Source organism: Clavelina lepadiformis, chromosome 9 (assembly GCF_947623445.1).
Source record: "Clavelina lepadiformis chromosome 9, kaClaLepa1.1, whole genome shotgun sequence".
Taxonomy (NCBI): domain Eukaryota; kingdom Metazoa; phylum Chordata; class Ascidiacea; order Aplousobranchia; family Clavelinidae; genus Clavelina; species Clavelina lepadiformis.
In genome coordinates, this window is record NC_135248.1 from 1350628 (window position 1) to 1369895 (window position 19268).

Below are 19268 nucleotides of genomic sequence, written 5' to 3' on the forward strand. Positions count from 1 at the left end.
AATTATCCCTAGGATTCCCCCGGCATCAGCAGTCACGTGATAGTGTTGCGAAAAGCTTGTCAATGTGATAAACATAATAACTGACCACGGCTGGCCTTCATAGCCTTTGTACCAACATACGTGATGTTACTCGATCTGTGTGTTTTATGACTACGTGACACCTCAAGACTGTGCGTGAAAGTCGTTCGTTCTTAGGACATAATCTCATCAACATTCAGGAAGAATCACGCCTTGAAAAGAGAATTATAAGCGTAGCGTCCAAAATCACTCGTCATATTATTTTGTAGCTAGAACGTCAATTTCGATGTCTTTATAACGATCATGTCGACTTGCTAGGTATTCTACCACAGACTCAAAATTTTACCTTTGTTTGTTAAAATTAGTCGTGTTGAGTAGGTCGTACTGCTTTGCTTGAGGTCGTTACTAGATTAGTGTCAAGTGGCCAAAGGTGAAACCTGGTTCCCAAAACTTCGTTTGATTCCAACTTACGAGTCCGGTGCGAACCCTGGATCCATACACAGAGATTGTTCGCAAACAGATGTTACATTTGTTAACTTTAGGAAGCTCGCCCGCTCCTCTAACTTGAAAAAACATAAAATTCGCTTGCAACAATCTATGTTTTACCTAGTTTAAGTAACTACAAGATATGAAAACGGGCTTGTACAAAGTTAGTCCAGATTTCAGTGCGATCTAAAGCGCTAAGTAGCGCAACTGGACAGTAAACAACATAGACATCTTAAAATTAGTACACTGGCGTGTAAAGTCGATTACGTCAGTTGTCAACTGCAGACGCTCGTCGCCAGCTACGTTGCTGGGGTATTTGCCTATTTGGCATCTTTGCTGTGATTTTGCCCAAGGCTAGTGCAGTGAAAGGACTTGGTGCTGCAACATACTTACAATATATTTAGTTTAAAAGCTTTGGCGTAGTCGAAGGCGCTGGTAAGTGACTTATAGTAAAACAAGCAGCCAACTGGTAGTGTTATCAGTGCTGTGTTACGTTGAATTAAATGGAAATGCATTTGTTAGGCTAGGCTAACAGTTTGTTTTAAAATCTAATCACTGTTGGACAAGTAACGTATCGTACCGGTGTCTTTACGGGAAAATGGGTATGGACGAAAGTAAATTTGAAGGTATTTGAAGGTGCATGAGGTACAGGTCTAGTCACTTCGAATGTGACAGAAGTGCAACAGTTAGGGCTTGGCAGACTGCCAAATCGAGCTAGAACATGACAGACTAGTACCTTATGCTGATGGTAAAGGGCATATCTTTAATTTGCGTTCTGCATGCGCCATTTGCTTTGTTTATAACTATAATGTCGCCTAGGCGGGTCTAGTATACAAGTGCACAAACAAATGACGTCACAATTTGAGTAGCCGGGGTCTAGTATACAAAGGCATCCTGTGGTTGTATCCTATCTATATCTATATGTCATTTCTTATAAAAAAAATTTATATATGGTCAATGCGTTGGATGATTGCTAATAACATCTCAATGCTGCCTGCTTGCACATAACTTTAGCCTTTATGTGCACCTCACTTGCAAGCTTGTGCACTTCACAAGTTGATTATTATTGTAGATATGTTTACACTGCCTCAGCACTTCACACGAACTCACAGTGTGCATCTAATTAAACTTTGTACTTGGACTTCTCCCTTTAATGGCTTTTACTACTCAAATTCTCAGCCCTTAGCATCAGCCATTTTATCTATTGTCTGCTGTAGTTATGTTTGTGACAATCCATGTATAGAATATGCAGATGAAGTATACTTATTGAATACGTATTGAAGTCAAGTCATTTTGAAATATTGGAATAATTTTTGCAGCAAAAATCTTTTGCCGATTGTTTAAAAGGAGTCTTTGTGAGTCCAACTTTTAAATTGACTGGTTCATAAATTGCTGCAATAAGCAAACTTTACTACAGCTACGTTTTTACAAACAATTTTTGCTCTTAGCTTGAAAGTTGAGATTTTACCTGAAAAACTATTTTATTAGTATTTATTTTATTAGTGGCTGTGGTTGGTGTCTTGATATAAAGTTTATGATAGTGTGGATATACAGTGTTCGTTATGCTTCTGGTGATATGTTTTATATCAGGTAGTAATGACAGTATACTGTCACTACTGGAATAAGAATATTTCCATTCAAGCAATGAATTCTGATATCTTTTTCATGCTCCACCAAATACGCTGTTGGTTTTTTCCATTCGGCGATGATGTTTTTCCGACATATTGATTTTATTCTGTTTTTGAACTTAATTTTAACCAGTTGGGCATCCACACCAGTGATGCTGTGACTCAATCACAATAATCGTTGACTCCTTATCAAGCTAATGTTAATAAGTATTTTTATCAAAAGCTGTACTCTGAATTACACAATTCCATATATGGCATATATATTCTCAAAATGCTTCAGTGATGTAATAATCTGTAATTTAACTTTCACTCTCAGGCTTTAAGTTAAGCCAAAGTAGCAAACCATAAAACTCTAGGATGCGAGGCGCATAAATTTTGAATACATCTCGTTGGATTTTTGTTTTGGAATTATGGTTGAAGAGAAAACATGAAAAAAGTCAACTTGAAACGCGTTCTCGGATTCACAAATTCATCCCCTCCTGGACCTGCAGGATCTTGTTCGGTACCTGGCGGAGGTTCAGCATCAACAGGAGGGGGAAAGGAGGTGGATTTCGGAGAAAATCTCTCCGCTGAACAATTTCAGACTTGCAAGGTAACTTGGTCGCAACAACACGTGACATGGAAATCTTATTGCACAAGTTTGAATTAAGTGTTTTATTATTAAACACTGCCCACTATTATCTAGTGTTTCTAGTAAAAAGGTAGATATCTAGCTAAAAATTTTCTTCATAAGTTTTGAGTCTGATGAGGCCATTCTCATAATATTAGGATTTTATTCAATGCAATCATTAATTAATTATTTGATGAATTATTTTTATTTTGTTATTAACCTATTGCTAATATATATATTGTTCATTTTATAAAATGTAAGTCTAATGTTAACATTTAAGAAACTTGTTCACTACCATTGTCAAAGCAGATCTCTTATGGTAGCGAATGTTCAACTGAGTTCAATCTAACTCTAGGGGTTTGACAGAGAAAAAGAGACGCTTTTCTAGTGCATGATGTAATGTCTTTGAATTTTAAGGCTTTGCTAAATGCATGTATAAAACTTGCCCGGCTCAGTACTTCTAACAAATCCAAGAACTATTGCCTTATGTTATGCAAGCATAATATATATAACTAGGCAGCTAGACTCTTATGTACAACCAGCTATTAATTATATATTGTATTAATTATAGTGGTTGGTAGCCAAAGTATTGAGTTAAAATTTAGTTTAAGAAATTAACTTTTATCGAAAAAAAACTATGACAAGGAGCAAATGGAAATTGCATCACAAAATGTGTAATTTTTGGTTCTAGTTTGGCCATGGTAAACTTAAATACGACATTTTCTACATGGTGGACCCTGAGACCTCGCACAGCTTATCAAAATTGTTCTATCGTTTGTTATCTTTATACACAGTGTAGTTAAATTTACTATTGTTGGTTTAATGTATTTTGGTGAACTGTAGCTGTAAAAGTGTTAAAATGCAACACGTGTAACGTCATATGCCGCTTGCTGTGTTTGAAAATTAGTTTTAACGCAGACAACACTTGCAATCAGCCTCATGGGGTTTTTTATGTAATAAGGTATTGTTGGAGAATGTATTTTGACTTCAGTCATGTCACATGCTTTTCACATTAAACCAACTTCAATATGCTTCGGTTTATAATTAGAACAATTCCTTTTCAGTCATTAAGATAGGCTCATGCATGTGTAGAAAGCTCATTAAAGATTTATAAACTCTTGCCTTTGGAGATATTTGCTGCATTACGCTCTGTCTGTCTGCTTCAGCTGGGGCAGTGCTACTTGCTAATTTCAACTGCTGGCTTTGAGCAGTTTTTTTTGAAATTTTACTCAATATTTATCTTTACCTGTCAGCAAACACTTCTGCCAACTTCTTGTTGACTTCGTGACATGTTTGCCCCAAGAATAATGTGTGATGTCAATATCAACACATCTAACGAGACAGCCTGTCTGCCAATATGCATTAAACTCCATTTAACATATTTACATAGCGATATAGATAGCGTACCTACGTCATGATAAGTTGAAGAAATTGTGATATTTAAAGTTTCACCTTGTATAACTATTGTATTTTGTGTCTATAGATAGTTCGTCATGGTTTTCCTCATCGACCGACTGCCATCGCGTACGATTCTGTTCAAAAACTTCTCGCCATCGGGAACTATTCGGGATCAATTCGAATGTAAGTTGCATCTTAGGTGATATTATTCCACATTCATTCACCATGCACACTTTTTAAACCAATTTTTACAATTTAATTTTAAGATTTGGACAACCAGGCGTTGACTGCCATGTAACGCATGATACTGAGAGTCCGGTGATACTACTTATGTTTTTGGCAAACCAGGTTAGTTGAAACCCTTTCCTTGGTCTTTCCTCAAACAACACCAGTTTATTTTAGTTCTGCAGATTAGGATCAATATGCTGCCGGTTTCTTTTTCAAAATATTTATAGTTTTTAAGAGGAATGCGATAGATGATTTTTTAAATGAAATGTTTTTAAAGGGAGCTTTGGTGTCACTTTGTGCCGATAACACAATACACTTATGGAATCTCCGTCAGAAGAAACCAGCAATATTGCACTCGCTTAAATTTAATAAGGAAAGGTAACACCAGTTACCTGGTTTTAACAAAGTTGAAAAATAGTTTTAACTCATTTTTCACGTCACGTATTTGAATCATACTTCCTGCTAAACAAATGGCCCGGCAATCTTTATTTACATAACAGTATCAACACAATGCACTTGATTCTAAGTTCTAACAGAATAAAATTACCAAGTCACAAATGGAAACATGAGAATGACAGTTTCTTTCATGCCTAGGATCACCTGTTGCTACATACCGCACCAGTGCAGTTGGATCTACCTAGGCACGGAGCATGCAAACACTTATCTCTGCAATGTTGAAACTTTTACGCTCTCAGGATACTCGATCAGCTGGAACAAGGTCATAGGACTGTGAGTTGTGGTTTTTGCTTCACATCCCACACAGATAAGTTGTCTGGAATTTAACATTTTTATCGGAGCGCTAAAGGAGAAAAGCATCTTTGAATGGTTTGCGTTATACACAAGCACACAGCGCTGCTTTCAGGATGATCTTAAAAAATTTCATTTCCAATTTTTTCAAAAATTTCCTTTACTTTAACGTTCCATTTTGTATCTCAGGTCACAAAGCATGCGGCCTGGCTTCGTCGTGTCAATCAGAGAGAACCCGGTTGACCAGAACAAGGTTCTAATTGCTTTTGAGCTTGGAATCGCGGTCCTATGGGACCTAAAAAGCAGATCCCCCGAGCATAGATATTATTGCAAGAGCGTAAGCAGGATTGTTACAAATATAGTTCGATTACAATTGTCTCATTGTCAATATTAATTATTTTCCGTTGACCGTGTATTATAGGAATGTCTTGGACATCAATGATATGAGAAGCACTTCTTAAATCATGCCCCGATACCTAGGTTGCATTTATATCATTATCAATTATTGATAGAATGCTATATAAGCTTTTCCATGCATCACTCCCAATGCTATGTGTTAGTAATGTGATTTGTAGCCAGCCATTATCTTGCGCTCAAATTCAAAAGAAATTTGTGCACTTTGGCCTTTCGGTATTGTGCAAATTAACCAAAAAATATATAATACACGACAGCCATATACATCTAGTTTTTCTTACCTTGAATACTATAAGCATTGTATTTGTGTATCTTCAGCTTTATTTTTAAACAGACCTATGATGAGATTTTCACAGAAGTGTAGCGTCTTGTTAATGATAAGGACCATGCAAGGTCATTTGTGTTCCAGCCCAACGACCTTTGAGGCATTGTGGATATATATACATATATATATATATATGTGTGGATATATATTCCGTGTTGAAAATGTAATAACGTGGGCTGGTTTTTAACAAACCCGGATTTCTTATTGATTTTAGCCCAGTTCTATTTTGGGAACAAAAACTGGCCATAATTCACTGTGCACAGCTATATAGTTGTTTGCTGAGATCAATAAGAATGTGGTCTGCTCTGCGTGATCCTCAGTTACCTTTTAATTCACCCATGCTGCCCCTTTGGCAGCAGAGATCAGATAAGATTGTTGTTGCTGAATAAATTCACAAAAAATACCAGCTCCAGTGTAAATTCAGCAACTGTGGCCGCAAGATGTTTTCTGCTCACTTACCTTTTTAAATTTCGCGTTTATGTATTATATGTAGATCTTTTTGTGAAGGGTTTTCATGCTATAATCATCGTGTAGAATTTGCTGTTTAAATATTTTACGCCGTTCATTTTGCCTCGCAGAACATACATGATGTGGTGTGGCATTTCGAGGGGAAACAATTCATGTGCTCCCACAAGGATGGCAGCCTCACACTTTGGAACGTTAGGAATAGCAGCAAACCAGTGCAGATTCAGTTTCCTCACGGTGAGTCGTGATAACAAGTTATTGATTTTTCACACGTTCTGAAGTTAAATGCCAGATCACATTCACCCACAATCACTCATATTCATATTTAAAAACGTTTGTATAAACAATTTTACAACGCAAAATGTCAGTCAGGACCCGCTGTAAATATCGTTTTGTTGGGTCTATGGCGAGTTACGGCTATTTTTATTCCAAACCACAAAAGCCCAGATATAGACATAACACATTGTTTAAGACCTTACTGCTTGTATATCTGTTGCTATTTTTGTCCCATGATTTAAATAAAGTAGGAATTGTACCTTCTTATTACAATTACGGTATCGATATATCAGCTCCACTGCTCAATCGTACTAATTTTTAATTCATTTTTTATGGCCTCAAAGCTAAAACAGACACAGACACATGCTATCCTATTGACAAGGTGGATTGGAAAGCATGCAGAAACGGGTGAGTGCTGATCTTGTATATTTTTGATCTATTGTAATGCAATTATCAAAAGCAATGCAATTAGAAAAAGAAGGCTTTGCCTTTGACCTGTCGTGTTCTGTTAGATATAGGTGTCTGTGCTTAATTCATCATTGAAGAATCTTGGTATAGTAAACAATTACTCCAGTGCCCTGTGTACGCTTCCTGTATTTGCATAATGGGCGTATAGCAATCACAATTATTGTATTTGAGAACACGCTACTTCAGCCCAACGTCTTGGTATTAGTTAATATTTTATCGGGCTAAAACTTTCCGAGTGAAGGGTTCTGATTTTCGCAAACTGTTCTGTAATTTGCTTCAAGTCTCTCATTTCACGTTGACATGCAGTCCGTGTTTACTTGTATACCTTTCACTGCTGCACTTTTTGAAAAATTAACATTGCTGCGTTGCTCAAATTTAGTGACGATTTTATGCTTTTTCTGAACCAACGAGGTCAATAAATCCATTACATCATGCAACAATACTCTCCAACGCATACCTTTTTAGATTGCTTCTATGTCAATTACTAAGAAAACACTGAACACTGTATCCAAGTTCTTATCTAAACACTGGCGCTTTTCAAACAATTTAAGTTCTTCTAAATTTTTTTAAATTTAAGTTATTCCTTTATTTGTCAGTGGTAATTATCCGTTTTCATTTCCAATACACTGTAACCTCTGTTTACCGAACCACCTCGGCATTTAGTGCATGTCGGTTACGTGACCGCTTTTTACTGGTCCGAAGTTTTATCTTATTTTTACATGCATTTGAGTCCTGGTAATGCGACCAAATGTTGGATTTCCCACACTTAATAATCTCCCTAATTTGACCGTTTACTGCTGAGCTGAGCTGCTGTAATATTGGAATATTGATGACGTTGCCAGTTTTAAAATTTATGAAATTCAGTATATTGTTGTGTTGGTAGTGGCAGGACCCAGCAGTAACTGGCTGTCATTGCATATTGAACGGTGTTGATAGCAGACAGTTGCACCTCCACCACCTGTTGGTAGGTGGTGGTGGTGCTTTAGAACAAATTCTGTAAGTGGGACCAGTATTGCTGGTATCAAGGAGTGGCTGCTGAGGTTCCACTATGACCATTACATGTTGAAGTTTTCGCTTCATGACTGGTTTTTATCAGAATCACAATCTCAGTCCGCTTTTACAGAGATCCATTCATCATCTTCTCTGGAGGTGTTTCAGAGAGTGCAGCACCGCCACCTCGTCCTAGCGTCACCATAATGCGAGGACGCTCGGTGACCGTTTTGGAAATGGATTTTCCCATCGTTGACTTAGTCACCCTGAGCTCAACGCCATGGACTTGTGGTGAGTTAAAATCACATTTGTTTTACCTGGACGCTTCAAGTACTAGAATAAGCAAAGGAATTGAGAAGACAACTATCATAAAAACACCATCATGAACAACATCATCCCGATAAGATGACTTTAACCAGGATCATATTTATATTTATAAACATCAGTTGGATAAAACAAATCTCACAATGTGCCAACCTGAAAACACATTCAGATTCATGATAATATATGTAATAATAAATTTTCATATTTGTGCATATCTGAAGCTGTCAACTTTGTTCTCTCCACTTAATCCAAGAGTTTGGTGAACACAAGAATTCACTAAAATTGTCACCTTGTTGTTGAATAAAAAAGCAATTTGTTTTTCATTAAACTTGAAAATACTATCAATACCCGAAACCATTTCACTGTCCTCACAGTTGATCATACGATTGAAAACACTTTGTTGTTGATGTCTGCTGTTGTTGTTTGCATGACAAACGTGTTCGAATTGGCATCTCCATAATTTAGTCTATGCATCATGTTTTAACTTGTATTATGAACGTTGTTTCCTCTCCAACTAGTTACTGTTCAAAATAACGTTAACAAAAGGCCGCAAACCATCAGAGTTGGTTGGTTAACATAACTTGCTTTAAAGATTAAGAAACTTATTGCTAACAATACCAGTTTTGAGTGTGTTGTGATCATGTGTCCATCATATGACTGATTCAAGCCATGAAATATTTGTATAACAGCACACAGCTGTTGTGGCATAATCAGACATCACATGAGTTTACTAAACTTTGTTCATCTCTTTGTTATTCAAGACATGCTATTTTTCTTTTTGATGCTTTGACTAATTTTTACAACGGAAGTACTTTTGAGAATCTAGAGGAAATTTTTATGTGCTGTTTGTTTGGCATGGTAATGTCAGTAATAAAATTATATACACGCCTATTGACTAACATCGGCTTTTATGGTCAATTATAAAGACACATGCTCACGTATGTTATTAATAAAATATTTTACAAATATTAACTATTCTCTGAATTATTAACAAAGATATCAAAATACACCCCTGAGCATTACGTTAATATCCTCTGATCATTTGACAGATTTTCAAGATCCCACCGCCCTGGTCATTCTCTTAGACAAGGAGTTGGTTGTCTTGGATCTTGAAGCACCTGGCTACCCTTGCATCGAGCTTGGACATGTCCTGGACATCCACGACTCTCCTGTCACCTGCCTCAAGTATGTTCCTGACGCCAACACGGACCTAACGCCTGGCCTTTATCAGGTCGTGGCCACCAAGACCCATCGTGTTGAAAGCAGTAACAAGGTACATTTTGTTATGGTCGTCGTTAACTTTGCGGTGAACTATTTTTCTTTTGTTACTCTCACCATACTGTTTGTTGAACTCGTTTTTGTCGGCTTTGTTCAAAGTTTTATCACTGATTTTTACAACTTTCTTGATAACTCGTTGGTGCAGGTTGGTAGAGTGTAAGTATCTCATCCAAGCAACCTCATTACTGTAAAATATTATATTCACTCTTAATTTCAAAGCAGGAAGAACATCGTATGATGTTGGTCATGACAATCATTGTCTATTTTTTTCAAAGGAATGGCCGATCGCGGGGGGTGAATGGAGCGTGGATGACTGTGACGGGATCCCTGAAATTATTGTGACCGGACACGCAGATGGTTCGGTGAGGTTCTGGGATGCTTCGGCAGGTTCGAAGAATAACCTGTTCTGTCCAGTGCCAGTCTGTTGTGATAGTTTTCGTTTTTAGTTATTAAGCAACCAAAGATTCTTGTGTGCTCATGAAAATGAAAAATAACCGTCACTACTCAATGCAAAATTATAGCTCACTGAATATGGTTACTAAACAAGATTCTGTGGTTTTCAGTTTCGCTAAAATCTCTTTACAAGCTCCGGACCTACAAGATCTTCAAGAAGGATGCGGATGATGGGGAGAATGAAGAGGAAGATCCTTTCCACATCACTCACATTTTTCTCTGCCCAGAGAGCAGGACTTTGGTTACAACCAACGTCAGTTCCACCGTGACAGTCTTTAAACTTAGCACCCAGGAGACAAAAGCTGAAATTACGGTAACCGGGTTTTCCGATTCGTCAACTGGCTAATTGTGTTGTACAAAATAGGTAGTTGGGTTTGGGGAAAAGTCAGTTTTATTTCCATTAATAAGGTAATGATTACCAACAGTAGTTTGAATATGACTGTTCTGTCATGTTTCAAAAAATGTCGCTTTGATCCTCAGTGTTTAACCATCAATCACGCCGATGAGACTTTCAGCTCAATGGACTCCCTTGTAGCTGAGAGCAACTCCGATCTGCTTCGGTTGAATTCAATCCACGGAGACTCGCGCGAAGAGATGAACTTGCATAACCCTGATGCTGATCCAAACAAGAAGGTAACTTTGCCAGATTCTGTCTCAAACTGCTGTTACTTTAACATTGGCCCAACAGTTTTATTGGTGTTTTAAATTTTTTGAACAATGCGTTTGTTATGTTGAATAATGTAAACTTTTTTGATGAGAATAAAAATTCATACTTGAACATGATATAACTTGAACTTGAACAATGATCATGATATAGCTGAGCTATAGATATAGCATGAGATATAGCTCATGATGATGATACGCACTTGCTCTGGCACCTCCCAGATATGTTTGGACCATTGCTGGTGGTTATTCGTAATTACTGGCGCTAACAGTTTCTTTTATAATATCTTATTGTGCTTGAAATTTTTTCAGCCTACTCAAGTAGACAGTCACGATCACAATGAGATTCAAAACTCTGTTAAAGAAGAGACAGGCAACCCATCGGGCCGGATAGTATCCCCACTGCTGCGGTAATATTCTTCATATTCAGAGGATTATTTTGATCAATTTTCCTACAAACGTGGTTTCAAACCTTCATATAACAGAATAATATGCCTGAGTAACACATCCATTAGGTTTTTATTTTTTTAACCTGATCCAAGTGCTTATAGTTTAGCCAGTTAACATGTCGCTCAAAAATCTTCTCGAATCTTTCAGGGTGAAAAGCGGCCTCCTGCGTCAGAGCGCCGGGTTCCACGCAGAACTCACCTGTCTGTTGCTAGGCAACGAACTCGACCCTCCGCCCAACGTCACCTTCGTCGCTGTAAACACGTCATATCAAATGTGGGTTGGTTATCTTTTTATCAAACTGTCTTTGAAATTTTAAGATTTTCTTGTAGTTTTCAGGAGCTGTCACTGTATTGTAGATACTTGTCAATATCAACATTTCATTTTATTAATTCCAAGACTTCTAATGTGTCGTTGGTGCTGTGACGTTGTTGTTCACAAAAGTGACTTTTGTAAATTGAAACCCTGGTCAATGTATCGTAAATTTTATGGTACGTTGCATCGTCATCTGTCTCTTGATGTTAAGATGCAACGTCATTAGCTCTGTGAAATGATGACGTCAAATTTTCTTTAATTAGTAACGCCTTGCCCGTCTGGCCTATTTGATTTAAACTTTAATTTCATTTTAATGACAATCATGTATTTTTAATACACATTTTACTATTAACAACATCTGTTCCCATTCGTGGTGTCATTTGGCTGTGCGCGTCGTTTTAAATCTTACCTTCCATAATAACAACAACCAGTGCGCGATGTGTCAGTCTGTTTGGGATTAGTAGTTTCACAAATGAAAGGATCTCTTCGTTGTCAATCAGTTCATTTATCCGGCAGTGGACGCGTAAAAGACGGGTTTTTCTAATCCGTTCTTTTTACTGCGCTTTCTAATCTCATATTCTTGCTTTCAGATTATCTTTCGGCACCACGTCATCCCTCTGCGTCGTCGACCTGGTGCAAAAGACATGTTTGTTAAATATGAGCACGGACAGTATTCTCACTTCTATCGACAAGAAGATTCAACCAAGAAGCCCGAACAAGTTGAAGCCAGGTACCTGTCATGACGTCATCTATGTGGTGAAGTCTACTCCGCTGCCGCTATCTAATAAATTTCGAGAAATGTCCCAATATTTCTGCTATGATTAATGACACTGGTAGCGCCTCGTTAAAAATTTGTGATGTTTTAACGTATTAAATATTCATTAATTTCTAATGTCATGGTCAGGTGTGTTTTCTTCAAAGCGTTTACGCCTTAAATGCTGAACCGGGTAATCAAGTTGTAATCAATGTGATTGAGTTACGGTCACGAACTCAATCCAAGAGAAATGTATCACTCACTATGATAACTTCATTGTAAATATTTAATACAACAGACATGCAGCAGGGATCGTTCTCGTTCGACCAGACAACCTCGAAATCACCGACAGGTGAGATTAATTTTTCATATTTTTTCACGTTTTCTTGCCACTTTAAAAAGGAAACTTAATTCACCAGAACGTCTTAGAGCAGCCTTTTCTCTCAGGAATGTGCTGTGTTTGAACACCAATGCTCGCCGGAGGTTCTAAATATATCTTTCGTGCCATTAAAGATTTTTCGTCTCCAATATTAATCATGTTTTACGTTGACGCAAACCTCCCATGCTGCTGGGCTTATCTTACGACTTCACAACTTACAGCTTTCTCTGCTTCCAGCTTTTTAATTATTAAAAGACTCATCCATTTGACGTCTTATGTTTCCTCCGGCCGAAATAATTCATTAAGCACATAATTGTCTGCAGTTTAGAGAGGATTTTTACGGGGATTACCCAACTCATTAACCAGTATTTAGGCTCTTAGTGCTTTTTAATTTGTCTATTTTAGGACTTGGATGAGTTGGCGGTTTTAACTATATGCTTTGTTGCTGATCTGTTTGGCCTTGAGTGAATGCGAGTTTATTCACGTAATAACCCGAACCTTACTCAAATAATGAACTTGTTCTTTGGTGTATTGCTAAACCCCGTCTACTTTGGCTCAGATGAAAACCCCGAAATAAATCTAAAAGGTACAGAACGAAAAAGAAAGCAATCGGCGACGACACGCAGGACGCGGCTGACGCGAAAAAGCATCGGGGATTACTTCTCGATGCAAAACTCGACCGTGCGACTTCGAAGAAGCAGCGTCTTCGCCAAGGCCCCAACCAGTAGCCCCACGCTGTCCCTCGCCTCTAATTGTCCCAGGTCCCTGTCAGAAAAATCCCCTGACGGAAATTCCCCGCCGCCTACGATCGGCGAAGAAGAAATCAGCCCCAATTCGAACGATGAGGCTTTTGAACCGGATTCGGCACGACCGGCTCGGGTTCGGTTTTTGCTCGGCGCAGAGGAGACTCTCGCTAAAGCGGAAGAGAAGAAGACGATTTTGAAATCAGGTCTCGCTCGCAAATTGGGAGCACCGGAGCACAGATTGAGAATGACTCACCGTTCATCCGATGAAATTTGTTTGCCTTTTAATTCTATGGTTATTATAATTTCTTTCGTGATTCTCTTTCTAACGATAAATTTTAAAGTAATTCTCATGCCTGTTAAGCCGCTTGTAGTCCTGTACGTTGCAGTACAATCGATTTTGCTCGGCGAGATTGGTAGGCATTTTAGAAGTATGTCGGCTTCAGCTGTACAACTTAATTGAAGTAGCGGCCAATACGTGGCAATTTAAAACTGAAATGTTTTATGCCGAGTGCTTTCACCCACCGACGTTTTACCGCGTCAGTTGTGATCACACAGAGTTGTTTTTCAAATCAAGTTTTTATCACACGACTTGACTTTTGCAGGAACAAGTGTAATTACACCGGATCCAACAAATTACTCATTAATTTCTTGCTGTAATCGCCTTGACAAGCACGAAAATGCAAAAAGTTCCGGATACGATTTGTCTTTTCATTTGCAGATGCTTGCAATGGCAGCCAGAGTCATCCTCCTCTGTCCATCCACTACTCGAGTGGAGGCAAGTCCAGCCGGGAGCCGTCAGTGTCCAGCGTCGGGAGTCAGAGGAACAAAAAGCCGCAACATCGCAGCTACAAGAAAGCCGGCTCATTCACTTTCGAAAAGAGCGTTGACAGCACGACCAGTGCGGATGGTACAGGATGACGTCATTTACCTCAGATTCTTGCGTTTCACTCTTATGTTTATGTAATAATTTGTCGTTAAGCTTTTACACGTTGCATGAACAATTCATCAAAGCTCGCTCTCTCCAACGTTCACATCCCGCCCACTGCGACTGTGTATATTTCATATAAGCTCAGCGTACATGGTGTCTCCAAGCGGAACTGAGCAAAGTTTCTTGATTTCAGACTGCGCATTCAGCAGAGCGTCGAGCTTCTCTGACGTCGATCGCTCCTTCCCGAGGGAGATGGTAACTTTTCTCACCTTCGCTAACACTTACACGAGGAAAAGTAAGCCCCATGTTACCTCATAGATAGCCCCGTGTGGGATAAATATGAACAATGCTGGCACAAGACCGGAACAACATCCGTAGTTCATTTGCTTTAAAATTAAACTAAACTTCGCGCAATGTACAGACAGTGGAAAGCAATAGACATTTGACGACAACTTTGTCTTGTGCAGGCGATAATAATTCCTGCCCCTGCCTGTGGGTGGGAAGCAGCAGCGGGTACCTGTTCAGCATCGTCCTTAACTTGCCTCCCTCCGACCACCGCATTTCGCAACCTGTTATGGTGTCACCTAGCGGTAAGTAACCCAACTTGCGGATAAAATGACGTCAGGTTTTTCCGGTTTAAGTGACTTAAGACTGAGGTCACAAATATGTCTTCCACATTGAGCACAACACGCGTTCAATTACAGGTTCTTTGTTTCAAGTCAAGGGCAGTGTGGTCAGTTGTTCCTTCCTCGATTCCTCGGGCCATTTGATGTCGGCTGGGGCCGGGAACTGGAGGGACCAGGCAACATTCGGGGTGAATTATTTAACAATAGCTTGTTTGTGTCTGCAGAAGTTTCTTTTCGAATATTTTCAGTACTTTTAGTGCAAGCTAATTCAAAGGGCCAGTTTACTCTGGGCCACGACTGACCATTCACCATTATCCTAATCTCCGTCGAAAGCAGTTTAACATAACTGCTTTATATAATCGTTCACATGAAGTTAAGCTTACCGGTCGAAATTTTGTATCAATACAACCTCGTATAGCGAGGTCACACTTATAATATAATTAATGTAAGAAGCAGCAGTGCGCGCTTTAGAAAGCTTTTGCTTTGATTGTGTTAGGACGGTGGCTCTGCACAGCGATGCGAATCGCCGGACACGGGGAAGGAAAAGTTGAACCTGGTCGACAAGCAGTTCATGGTGATCAGCTCTGAGAAGCAAGTGAAAGTAAGTCTGTATCAATGAAATCATCGCCGCTATTCATCTATTGACGCGTTCGTGTCACTGTGACGTCACAATTGTTGGATTACAGTTGAACTCGTTATCTCGCCTTTCGTATCGACATATTGATTCTTTTGATGAATATTGTATTTGATTGGCCGGTGTGCGATTGATTTTCATGATTAATCTCATCTCTACTTACTCATTGCATTAGTGACTTCAATTACAGGGACATGAGATATAGCCGATTAATTTTAGCGCTGCTTCTTTTCGGCGATAATTTGATGTCGCATTGCAGCACTAGTGCGAGAATTTGTGCCGTGAAATTTGACGGAAAACTAAAGTGTTGGTACAGGTTTTGTCGTCAAAGTTTCCTACAGTATCTTGACATGTCTCTACAATCTACAGTGTTTGCTAAATTCAATTCAAGGTTCTCACACTTCCTTCCCAAGTCTGCATCCACTCACTAACCTTACCGCAGGACAACGGATGCGTGATGAAGTCCAACGTCGATATTTCCTCGCACGGAGCATGTCTGGCTTGCTTCTCATCAAGCGGCAACATCTCAGTCTATAGACTGCCCAGGTAGATAATGGGCGCACACACGGTCCGGCTCCATAAAACATGTCCAATATCATCTTTTGTTTCGTTTGCGCTTGGATGGTGGAAGTTGGTTGCAGATATTCTTCCATTTTAAACATCGTAAAAATCTTTCCATTATAAATGAATTTGTTTTTCGTGACGTGACGTAGTTGTCTTCACATACCATAACGTTGCTATGATGACCACAAATACAAGACGTTTTTTAATTTATCATTTATATAAATACATTTGTGTTTTTCTTCGCAAACAAATTGCATAGTTTGAACATCCTACTGGACGCGTCTTACCTACCAGCCAATGACGTCAGGATCACGCAGACTTTTTGTTTCTCATTGGACGGACAGGCAATATATCTGGCCAGCCCATCAGAGATTCAGAGGATTACTTACTCCCTGGTGAGATGGTTGTCGCGTTTGATACAGTGAACTTGACGTCACTTCCGTATAAAAATAATTACGTTATTCGAGAAATTCAGTCTTTTCTCAGTGTGATGTAATAATGCCTTTGAAATGACAACTTATCTCCACATAAGAGTACGCGAGAAGTTTTATCTTCTTCAGGAGACTTTTGAGAACATCCAGGAGGTGATAGGTCACGTTTTCATCCCGTGTCAGTCCCCGGAGAAGCCTCAGCCCGGGTTTTTGAAAGGTCTATTCGGGGGAGGATTCGCCTCAATCGACCGCCAGGAGCTCTGTAAGTTGCGGCTTGTGATGCATAGCTCCTTGTTTCGTCATAATCAACCTTTTATGACGAAAATTAATTTCCCTTACAGTCGGAGATGCGCAGAACGGCCGGCCGTCACGCGGCTTCGCCAGCCACATTCCGGGCACGGGAGGTTTAAGTCTGGAGGGCTTGCGAGCGACGTCTAGCGGTCTGGCTTCGGATATGCAGAGGTTGCAAATGGTGACGCAAGAAAGGGGAGAAAAGTTGAGCGAACTGGAGGACAGGAGCCAACGGATGCAGGAATCCGCCGGAAAATTCTCGTCAGAGGCGCACGCAGTAAGTAGAGGATGTTTCATTGCTTCGGTGTTTGCGCTTCTTTTTCTTTTTAAATCTGGTTGTCGTAATTCTTCATCGGAAAGTGCTTTCGGGAAAGAAATAAAAACATTAAATGAAAAAGTAAAATAAAAATGAAGTAAAATCTGCGAAAATTCCTTTGCTAATTCGACCCGGAAGATTTCAACCAATTAGTGAGAGTATTTCTTCTTTTCCAGTTGATGTTGAAATACAAGAATAAGAAATGGTACCAAATGTGACCAGCTCCTCCGTCCTCCAGCTCCTCCATCCCACCTCATCGTGCAATATCATCACCGCCGGTTGCGCGTCGAATTCCCTACATTTGGAGTGACGTCATCGACAACGCTTGTTCGGTTTGGTGTGACATCACAATGCTCCGACAGTGACGAAACCAGATCAGTGAAAACCACAGTATAAGCTGCCTATTGTAAGCTCGTTGACAAAATGGGCCGAATTCTATATCATATTATGTATTGTAACCGTAAAACTAGGTATTCCCTGCATAATTACATAGCACAAAGCATCTTAATAGCTTATTTAGATAACCTATAGATAGGTCTGTACTCTGTAGTTTGATTCATGCAGGACGAAATGTATTAAAATAGTTCCGGGGCCGTGTATCGTGTCCAGTTGCAATGACTTTCCTTAGTTTTGAAAATATTTTTACTGCAGTGTCTATGCGCGTCGCATATCGGTTCCCTTATAAGGACGGGTTAATTGAACTAGCGAGCTGTCCTTTGAAATTGCGTTCATTTTTCTTGCGCTTTGCAATAAATCCCTAATCGTCGTATTCTGTTATTAAACTAGATATTTTCATAGAGGGCCACATGCAATATATATGCGATGCTCCATAGTATTACATTGCATGCAATTCCGAGTAAGGCTATTTCCTTGTGCATTGACAGACCCGTTGTATAGGAAACATCATAATTGCGACAGCAACATCCAAACTAAACTCACCATTTTCATTGAAATTATGTCTTTTTATACCGGACTGCTTGAAATGTTTGTCAAGAAATTTGTCAATGCTGTCATGATCTCATCACGGTTCCAGTAGTTTGCCCGACCTTTCCACCTGCCACTGTTGTTGGCGAAATTAAAGTATTTTAATTCCTAGATTTCTTTTTGTGAAATTTTTTGACCAACGCGGTGCTTTATTTTTGCTTATTACGTCACAATGCTATTTTGCACCAAACCTTACGTGTCATACAGTTTTTATTTATTTGATGTCTATGTATCGGCGTGCACTACGTTATACAAGTGTTATTTTCTTGTTTTGTTGCGTAACAATAAATCGTGTTTGCAAAACTGCATTTTGCATTTTGTTACTGCTATGCGTAGCTCTTTGTCCATTCATAATTAGATACAAAATTTCAATGCTATATTTGGCATGTAGTTTGGCATGGTATGATAACCTGTATCGGTGGATCCACAGCCTCTTATCATCTTATCGCACAACTTAACCCGGCGATGATTCCTCATCGCTCCAGCCCCGGTTACCGAGCTAGCCTTTGTGCAAGTTTCTTGGCGCCTCTATGTAACTCTGACCAAGCTAACCGGAAATATTAAAAACACCAACATTATGACGTCATGCTTATGCCATTAGCGAATTCGTTATTTTTAATAACAGAAAATACTTCTCAACAAATTATATTAATACTACCAAATTAATTTCTGTCTCTAACTGCAGTTGGTAAAGATTGAAATCATCCACCGAGAACCAGGTTTCACTGTGAGTTTGGCCATCACTGGAAGTTGAGCGCTCAACTCGTTCTTATCAAGATTTAAACGGCAAATGCTGCCAGAACACCGAGTCGTTTTTCTCACGTTACAGCAGCTAGTTCAAAGCAATAACTGGCATGGCTTAAAACACCACCTTGCGGTCAGCAGAACAAATAGAGCTGGTATGTGTACTGGATAGAAGAATTGTTTGAGAAGTTTTAGCAAAACATTTCTTTACTCGATCACAGCAAGTATTCCACAGAAATAATTAGAATGGTTTGAGATGTATCAACCCCCTGTAATCAGCAGATGTGCAGGAAGGTTTAATTACGCTTGAGAAATTTAACAGAATATTATCGATTCGG

The 19268-nt window shown here is 39.2% G+C and overlaps 1 protein-coding gene across 2 annotated transcripts; it reads left to right on the top strand.

Moving 5' to 3' along the window:
* Positions 1 to 2449: 2449 nt before the first annotated feature.
* On the top strand, positions 2450 to 18492 carry LOC143470461 (syntaxin-binding protein 5-like). 2 transcript variants are annotated; one of them, XM_076968611.1, is made up of 28 exons: positions 2450 to 2724; positions 4226 to 4323; positions 4407 to 4488; positions 4646 to 4746; positions 4963 to 5097; positions 5305 to 5452; positions 6433 to 6556; positions 6940 to 7003; positions 8187 to 8344; positions 9427 to 9650; positions 9931 to 10042; positions 10219 to 10421; positions 10589 to 10741; positions 11084 to 11181; positions 11369 to 11494; positions 12124 to 12263; positions 12586 to 12639; positions 13226 to 13615; positions 14131 to 14319; positions 14534 to 14635; positions 14808 to 14930; positions 15045 to 15154; positions 15463 to 15567; positions 15992 to 16146; positions 16424 to 16559; positions 16725 to 16857; positions 16937 to 17163; positions 17379 to 18492. In XM_076968611.1, the coding sequence occupies exons 1-28, from the start codon at positions 2560 to 2562 to the stop codon at positions 17418 to 17420; spliced, it is 3897 nt and encodes a 1298-aa protein (XP_076824726.1). In that variant the 5' UTR covers positions 2450 to 2559; the 3' UTR covers positions 17421 to 18492. The 2 variants fall into 2 exon arrangements, with proteins under 2 accessions (XP_076824726.1, XP_076824727.1); XM_076968612.1 differs by lacking the exon at positions 13226 to 13615.
* The last annotated feature ends 776 nt before the right edge of the window (positions 18493 to 19268 follow it).